This window comes from Sinocyclocheilus anshuiensis, unplaced genomic scaffold (genome assembly GCF_001515605.1).
Source record: "Sinocyclocheilus anshuiensis isolate Anshui unplaced genomic scaffold, SAMN03320099.WGS_v1.1 scaffold195, whole genome shotgun sequence".
Lineage (NCBI taxonomy): Eukaryota > Metazoa > Chordata > Actinopteri > Cypriniformes > Cyprinidae > Sinocyclocheilus > Sinocyclocheilus anshuiensis.
In genome coordinates this window covers 2616023-2625425 of record NW_015548236.1, presented here as the reverse complement: position 1 = coordinate 2625425, position 9403 = coordinate 2616023, and the positions used below count along the sequence as shown (strand labels likewise).

At 35.4% G+C, this 9403-nt stretch overlaps 1 protein-coding gene across 1 annotated transcript in view; it reads right to left on the bottom strand.

The window, feature by feature from the left end:
• cpne4b (copine IVb) overlaps positions 1-9403 on the bottom strand; it is a 34172-nt gene that overhangs the window by 2343 nt on the left and 22426 nt on the right. Inside the window, exons 9-15 of the mRNA XM_016441997.1 lie at positions 8027-8113; positions 7663-7722; positions 6202-6335; positions 5689-5743; positions 2984-3035; positions 2257-2390; positions 646-882 (exon numbers count right to left, since the gene is read on the bottom strand). Coding sequence (XP_016297483.1) covers positions 646-882; positions 2257-2390; positions 2984-3035; positions 5689-5743; positions 6202-6335; positions 7663-7722; positions 8027-8113 — 759 coding nt within the window. The remainder of the gene's footprint in view (positions 1-645; positions 883-2256; positions 2391-2983; positions 3036-5688; positions 5744-6201; positions 6336-7662; positions 7723-8026; positions 8114-9403) is intronic.

Below are 9403 nucleotides of genomic sequence, written 5' to 3'. Positions count from 1 at the left end.
GAAAAAAAAAAAAAAAAAAAAAAAAAAAAAGGCAATTTTGTCTCATTTGAACTCAAAATGGAATAAAAAACCTGAACTTTGCATGAACTCCGCTTCTGAGGCAGGAATATTGCTGGGTTAAAGCAGGACAGAATATGCCTAACGTCTTAAAAAATGCTTTTATAATGAAGACTGTTCTACATGAATGATGTCACGCTCCTTAATTGAACTAAACACAGGCCTGTAAAATCTAAGAGCTTTGATGTTTTCCTTCCCTCTGTTCCAGCGCCGAGATGCTTGTTATTGGAGCTCAGAGAGACAGCTGTGAGAGCAACGCACTGACCTGAGAGAGGAGACAGATGAAAAGAAACCTGGATGCCTTCAGATGTACGGCATCCTCTTGTAGTTTGCTTTCGTGACTATGCCCTGACCAGAGAGGTACCATACAGTTTCTTAAATCACCAAACCTGGCATGAAGCATTTCTCTTCATTAGACACATCTGTTGATTAAGCTTCAACTTGTTAGTAATTCAGGTTTTGCTTTCTGTGTTCACGGTTTCAACAGATCCTGACAGGATTCTTTTCAAATGAATTCAAATGTGAATAAAAAGAGTTGTGTAGAAACCTTTTGGTATTATTTACTTCAAGATGCTGTTTTTTACTCACATGTTTGAAGTTGCGGAAGGGCACAAATTGCACGATGTCCCTCAGGACGGGTTCTCCTTTGGGAGAGCGGAGGATTCCATCATCACCGTCCAGCATCTGCATGTCGCTGAAATCTGCGCTGCCTATGCCCACAATGATGACGGACATGGGCAGGTGAGAGGCGTGGACGATGGCCTCTCGTGTATCTGCCATATCTGTGATCACTCCATCTGTCAGGATTAGCAGTATGAAGTATTCCTAATGAATGAGGAAAATTGAGGAAAGAGATTAATAAAATGTGAGAGGACATTTAAAAATGGAGACTCGCACTAGTATGATCACCAGGTGTTTGTCTGTGTCTTGCACGCAAAGCCCCACTATAACCAACAAACGGTTTCTTGCTTTATTTTCAGCATACACCACACTATATTGGCCAATGGGGTAAGAAATAAAATTAGATTAATATTTTCAAAGTTACTGAAAGAAGTCTCCTATGCTCACCAAGGCTTTACTTTATTTGGTCAAAAATACAGTAAAATAGTAATATTGTGGAATATTATTACAATTTAAAATAACCATTTTCTATTTAAATATATATTTTGAAGTGTTTTCTGTAATTCTGTAACAGAATTAATACTATGCTCAACTAATAATAATGTCTTTTATTATTATCAATGTTGCTTAATATTTTTGTGGAAACTTTGATAATTTTTTTTAGGATTCTTTAATGAATAGAAAGTTAACGTAACAGTATTTAATTGAAATATAATTATTTTAGACTTAATATTTTGAAATAGTCTTTACTGTCACTTTTCAACAACTAAATACATTGTTGTTGAATAAAATACTATTTATTTATTCTTTTTTTTAAATCATATTTCCCCCAAACGTTTAAATGGTAGTTTTCATGAAAAAAAATATATATATAAAAATGTTTTCAATCAATAAACATTGATAATATATTGATAAAAATAACAACATTGATAAAAATAAGAAATGCTTCTTGAGCACCCAAAGCATATTAGACACTGAAGACTAGAGTTATGGCTGCTGAAAACTGAGATTTTGCATTTTAAAATAAGCTTTTTAAAATATATTAAAATAAAACGTTACTTAACAGTAAATTGTTATATTTCACAATATCACTTTTTATTGATCAAATAAATATGTAGATAAGTAAATAAACTATTTTTTTGAGAACAAGCCTTCACTGAAAAAAATTATTCATTGGATTTACTAAATTGTTTTAAGGTAAGTGATTGCAATCAATTTATTTTAGCTACATTTAATTAAACAAATTTAGTTGACTAACTTTCAACAGTTTTTTTTTAATATTAATAAAATGATACTAAAAATGTAATATTTTTTTCAGTGTTTTTATCTAATGCAGTTTGGCTTTTCAAGTGCATTTATATTGTTAAAAGGATGTTTTAATATTAAATGAGAAAATGAGACACAAATCCTGATCAAGTAATAATTTTGCTGTGCTCTTCCACAGCATGTTTTCTATTCTATACACATCAGCAACTTGGGTTGTTTTTATAAAAAGGCAACAGCAGTAAAGCAGATGGAGTCAATATGGTGCTGTGCAGAAACTGAGCTCCTCAGTCTCTCTCTCTCTCTCTGACTAACCATGGCCTCTTTGGTGTGCATCTCCTCGGAGGCAGAGTTGGCAACTTTCTGGATGATGGGAGCAATATTAGTGGGACCGTACAACTGGATTTTTGGGAGGCAGTTCTGATAAGCCTCAACAACACCTTGTATACCTGCAAAACACACACAGCCACTCAGGTCAATACACTCACTTGTTTTCAAACATCTTTAAGCTTATTTTTAACCTCACTAAATTTCTTAATTTTATGTTTAAAACAAAATTTGTCAATGTGGTATGAATTTTTTTTTTAAATGTATTATCTAAAAACAAGTCTTAAAAAGGTTTAGATGTGTTTTAGTTTATTTTCTGCATTGACCAATTATCTGTACATTGAATGGACGTCATATTACCAATTTCTTATCAATGGGGGGCATTTACATTTACTGACCTGAAAATGTCAGATTAAAACATGACCTTTGACCTCAGAGATGAATAGAGGTTATATAGAGGACTTGTTTATTCATGTATTTGTTTATTAAAAGCAGAGCACAGCCTCGTTTAAATGCATGAGCAACCGTTAAAAAGTTCTTAGTTCATGCTTTAAAATCCTAACATCTTCTGTTTGCCATTGAGTATGTGTGGGAGATGTTTGACTCATATAGTAGGAATGCATTGGATTCCATTGAACTTCCTTTTTTAAAAGGAAAAAAATAAATGTTTGTAAAGGCATGACGTTATGTAGTTATGTACACTTTGACGACTCACCAGCACATTCTGGGTTGTCCTCATCAAAATTGACAGCAAAATCATGAGAAACCTGTATTGAGGAGGGAAAGAAGTCACAGTCAAGTGACAAAAACTGAAAGATCAGTGGCAGTGATGGCAGTGAGTCTACCGCTTTTAGAAACAAATTGCTTTTTCAAATGGCACAGAGAAAAATATGGGATCAGAATCCCGCCAAATGTATTGCAGTCACGGATTAAAAAAAAATAACAAGCGTGAAACCAAAATTTAAAAACGCAAGTAAAATTATATTGCACAAAATTTTAAAATGAAATGAAAGCAAAGTTTTCAGAATAGCAAACAATGGTCACGGATCAAAAAAATAATACGTGTAAATCAAAAATGTAATAACACATTTAAGAAAATAATAAGCATGAATCAAAACTTTAAACACATTTAAAATCGTACTGCGCAAAACTGAAATAATATTGCAAAATTATCCGACTTGCACACAAAATCATGTTTTCCTTGGTTATATTTCTCTATTTTTTGTGCTCTCAGACATTTTCTGCTCATATTTTTATTTTTTGTATGCTTATGCGGTTTTTCTCTTCACTCTTGTTTCCACATTCTGCGCTTGCTTTTCCAAATGTTGCAGTTAGAGTTTCATGTAAATCAGGGCGGACTTAAGCGTCATCATTGGTCCACTAGTTCTTGATTGACAGCTCCTCCTTTAGCCAATCAGTCGAAGAGGGCGGTGATGTCACTCCAGTGCGCCTCACTAGCTGCCGATGCTCAGCGTTTACTTGTACTGGTGAAAATGGATAACTATCAGCTGGGGTAACATCTTTCCATCTTTCCATCTGTCACTGCTGTACACCTACCTGGCAATCTGTTGAACATTTGGGCGGCGTTATGCAAATCTTCCCACATCGTGACATACTCTAGCGCGCGTGGTTGACTCTTAACTTTTATAAAGAATATCTCTTTGGATTTGAGACTTTAGTCTTTGCAACTTTACAGATCTTCTTTATGCACCAAGAGCTTGTAACACTCCAAAGAGAAAGGAAAAATGCATGCACTGATGCAATGATCAAAAATTAAGTTTTGATATATTTACGGTAGGAAATTTACAAAATATCTTCATGGAACATGATCTTTACTTAATATCCTAATGATTTTTGGCATAAAAGAAAAATCTATCATTTTGATCCATACAATGTATTTTTGGCTATTGCTCCAAATATACCCCAACGACTTAACACTGGTTTTGTGGTCCAGGGTCACATATAACGGTGTCCTGTATGGTAAGATGTTACCCCAGCTGACAGTTATCCATTTTCACCAGTACAAGTGAACGCTGAGCATCCACAGCTAATGAGCAGCTAATGAGGCGGTGATGTCACTGGAGTGACATCACCGCCCTCTTCGACTGATTGGCTAGAGGAGGAGCTGTCAATCAAGAACTAGTGGACCAATGATGACGCTTAAGCCCGCCCTGATTTACATGAAACTCTAACCACAACATTTGGAAAAGCAAGCGCAGAACGTGGAAACAAGAGCAAAGGGAAAAACAGCATAAGCATACAAAAAATAAAAATATGAGCAGAAAATGTCAGAGCACAAAAAATAGAGAAATATAACCAAGGAAAACATGATTTTGTGTGCAAGTCGGATAACTTTTGCGATATTATTTCAGTTTTTTTATTTACAGTTGATTTACACTTATTTTTTGATCCGTGACCATTGTTTGCTATTCTGAAAAGTTTGCTTTCATTTTAAAATTTTGTGCAATATAATGTGCAATATAATTTTACTTGCGTTTTAAAATTTTGGTTTCTTGAAAAAAATACTTGTTATTTTTTTTATCCATGACTGCAATACATTTGGCGGGATTCCAATCCCATAGAAAAAGACTCAATTGATTTAAACTTTGAACTCTGGTGATATTAGCTTTTATGATATTAAGGTTCATATAATGTACTGGAAGTTTCTTTATTTTATTCATAAGTTCTTATGGTCCATTTATATTCTGAATTATTGCAGCCAATGGAAGGGATAAAATCAGGCATAAAACATGGAGCTTCCCTGTGGCTCGGACTGCGGTCAACTAAAATGCATTCTTCGAGTCACATCCAACCACACTACGGCCGTGACCTCTGATTGTAACATGGCAACCAATCAGATGACCTGATTTTGAGTGATTGGCATAGATTAGCAGGAATGATGAGGTGATTATTGTAAAAGGGCATCAGCAGTTCATGAATTATTCAGAAATCTCCTGTCAGGTAACTGTGAGAGATTCAGAGCACTCTGGTTTCCATGACAATTTATTGTACTGTATGGGAAACTTCTTGTGGTCTTAAAATCAAGCTTCAAATTCAGTCTGTTCAGTCTTAGCGAAGTCAATTAAATCAAACAATAAATAAAAAAAGAAAATTTAATTTAAAAAACCTCAGTGTTCTTTAAAAAAAAGAGCATTATAGGGGATTACTTAAATATTTGATCTTAAATGTAAATTTAAAGTCATTTGAACTTTTAAGTATGCAATAGACAACAGTCAAATGAAAACTACGATCACATTAAAAAAAAGAAGTAATTTTCATTACTCTGACTAATTTACATTTTTTTAAATTACAACTTTTCTTTCTTACTGCAAAATTACACATAAATACATATAAAATTGTTTGCCCTTAAAGTATAACTAAAAAAGCTCTTTTCTTAACACATGAAAATAATGAACTTACTTTGAAGTCTGGTGGGATTTGGGCTCCAAAGCCAAAAGCGGGAAACATTTTGTCGCTGGAAACAGATCAGAAGCAGAAAGGATTAATGAGCGCGCATTGAGCCCCAGAGATGAGCAATGAGATGAGCAGGGATGTGACATTGTGAGGGGTCAAATATAATTGACTCTGAGCTTAAGTGACATCTTGGGCGAGAGAGTGATTGAAGTGTAGAAAGACAAACCTTGACATGACAGCTCTGCATCCTACAGGCACTGGCAGTCATAAGGCTGAATCCCTGATTAACTGATGCAATGTATAATTGATTGATTAATTGGTTGGAATGTTTGGTTAATGGCCTGTACTGAGAAAATATCTGGTGTAAACATTTTGTGATGGAGTAGCTCTGTTAGTAAGCCCATTAAATTTCATTTGGCAAAATTGAAGAATCGACTGTTTGCTTGACTGGTTGCATGATTGATTAACTGATTTATTGGTTGACTGGCTGACTGATTGAGGGATTGATTGGTGGGTCACCTATCGTAGTCCTGGCAGATCTCCCCAACAGCAATCAGCGCTTTGAGGTACTCGTTGGGCTGGTAAGGGTGGATGTAGTGGAGGGAGCAGCTGTTTCGAGGGTCGCCGTTTGAGGCGGTGAAATCAATCGCCACCTGCAGAACAACATTTGTTTAAAGGATAGTTCACCCAAAAATTTACTAACCCTCATGTTGTTCCAAACCTGTATGACCTTTTTTCTCTCATGGAAGACGTAAGGCAAAACTTCAAAAGCCTCAACAAGGATGTAAAAACACCATAAAAGTGTATATATACATACAACTTTTATACACCATATTTCAAGTTATATGATAGCTTAATTTAAGACTAACATTTCAGTAATTATTCTTATAAACCTATAAACATACTTTATGAACCACTGCAACCAGATTAGTGATTGGAATTTGAATGATTCTGATTCATTCAGTAAAATGATTCATTGAAAATATGTTTCCAAAGATGAATTGGACATTGCTACAAACATTAAAGGGATAGTTCACCCAAAAATGAAAATTCTGTCATTAATTACTCATCCTCATGTCGTTCTAAACCCGTAAGACCTTCGTTCATTTTCAGAACACAAACTAAGATATTTTTGATGAAATCCGAGAGCTTTCTGACTCTTCATAGACAGCAACGCAACTGACACGTACAAGGCCCAAAAAGGACAGGACATTTTTAAAATAGTTCATGTGACATCAGTGGTTCAACCTTAATTTTATGAAGAAATGAGAATACTTTTTGTACACAAAGAAAACAAAAATAATGACTTTATTCAACAAATAATTTTGTTCCGTGTCAGATTTCTATGCACACTCACGACAGTACCACAACATCAGCAGCATCACGCACATGCATTTGTGGTGCTTTCATGAATGCGCAGTGGAGACTGACGCGGAAGAGAAGACATTGTTGAATAAAGTCGTTATTTTTGTTTTCTTAAGGTTGAACCACTGATGTCAAATGGACTATTTTATCGATGTCCTTACTACCTTTCTGGGCCTTGAACGTGATAGTTGCATTGCTGTTCCGAAGATGAACGAAGGTCTTACAGGTTTGAAACGACATGAGGGTGAGAAATTAAAGGCAGATTTTCCATTTTTGGGTGAAATATCCCTTTAAAGTTTCAGTCTCTGTTAATCATAACTTCATGGAAAAGAACGAGCAATACAATTCTTCAAAATTTCACTTTAGTGTTCAACACGAAAGAAAGTCATAGGATTTGGAATAAAATGAGTAAATAATTACAGAAATTTAATTCAAAGAATACATTATGTAGAAACATTAAAGACATGCAGCTAGAAACTAAACCACCAGATTACACAATTTACAAGATCCAGGCTATATTGACTCTTGCTATCAGTGGAGTTTGGTTTAGCTTAAAGATGACAGTAAGATAAAAAGTGGGGAAACGTCTTCCAAAAGCCTTCCAAAACTACTTACTGTGAACTGAATCTGACATCCTCCCATGATGTAATCCAGGAAAGAGTGCATCTTAATGATCTGAAACAGAGATAAAATAACACTTATTAAACGGATAGTTTTGGTCCTGCATACTAACTGGTTAACAGATCATTTCAGGTGTACAAAAATACAGTAATCAATCATCATACAACATACCTGTTCACCTACAGTAGCTACTGTAAATATCACTCCACAGCACCCATAGTCAACTACTACACTTGGTTTACATGACAGAAAGTGACCATATCCAACCCATTTAATAGAGCAGATATCGTACTAGAACAATTAAAAAAAAAATGCACACACGCGCACACATATTTGACAAAGTGTCGGGAGTCCTCACCTTGCACAGAGTAAGAATTACCATTCCAGAATTTCTGTAATTCTTCTTCTTCACTTGGTATTTAGGATTAATACACTCCCACTGGATCTGTAAGAAACATGTTAAAAGTACAATGGTAAGACAACAGTTCAGCACTATGCAATTCATTCAGCTCTGTACTGAACTCCATTGAGCCACAAGATGAATTGCCTGGGCTTGCAGCCTTGCAGGTATTTCATCTGAGGTCTGAGGTTGGCTTGTGATGTATCTGTATGAGAGGATGATGCCCACAGGCTGAGAGGCACAATGACAGACGGATGTCTAAAAGACTCAGTATAACATAGTGGCTGCAGTTGAGCCTTTCAGAAAATGTGAGAGTGATTGGCTGTAAGCTGGCAGTGCAGGCGAGACTTTCACAAGCATGTCAGTGTTGATAAGTCACCTTTTGGCCAAGATCAGTTTGTAGTTTCTCCTGACAGGACAAAAAAAGATATGTCTATCCAAGCCAAACAGTTCTTTATTCATTTTACATTTCTAGTGTGAATACAATAGCTTAGTGATGCCAACAATCCAAAGATCTGCCTCAAATTTGTGATTTACGATGCATGCGCAATTATCTCTGCTTGTTCTAAAGATCTCAAATCAGATCTTGAAGAGCATGCGAGAAGTTTTCTTCCACCACTAGACACTGAAAGCATCCGAGTTTCCCTCTGAAAATGAAGCACCTGTTGTGAACCCCGCTAGCAGTGCAATCAGTGTGAGCTGACGGACGAGGTATTCCACTAACAAATGCAACAAGAAGTGTATGTTGAAGCCTGTCGACTTTACTCCTCTGAGCATTCAAGGGGATGATGGTGAATATGAAGTTAATGGAATTTAAAGCAACACAATGACAACTAATCTACACAGCCAGTAATAGATTTCAAATGAGAGAAGCGACGGAACAGAGTGAACTCCTTCAGATGCTATAGACTGATGCATAAGAGTGTATGCAGCCCAGTAACATTGTGTGTGTGTGTGGGTGTGTATACTCAATATGGCCATGTGGAAGTATGTGGACACCTAAACATAACCCACTATATGGATGTAGAAATTTGCTTCTACTGAGACAAAATGTAACTGAATTGTTTAAAATAAATGATTTACCAATTGTGTCCTTTTTGAAGCAACATATATCTGTATAATTCTAGAACTCTGCTATATATAATGCTCGACTCTGCTAGTCTTACTGGTTTTGTGTGAACATATATATATATGTATGTATGCATATATATATATATATATATATATGTATGTATGTATGCATGTGTGTGTATATGTATATGTGTATATATATACATATACAGTGGGTACGGAAAGTATTCAGACCCCCTTCAATTTTTCACTCTTTGTTATATT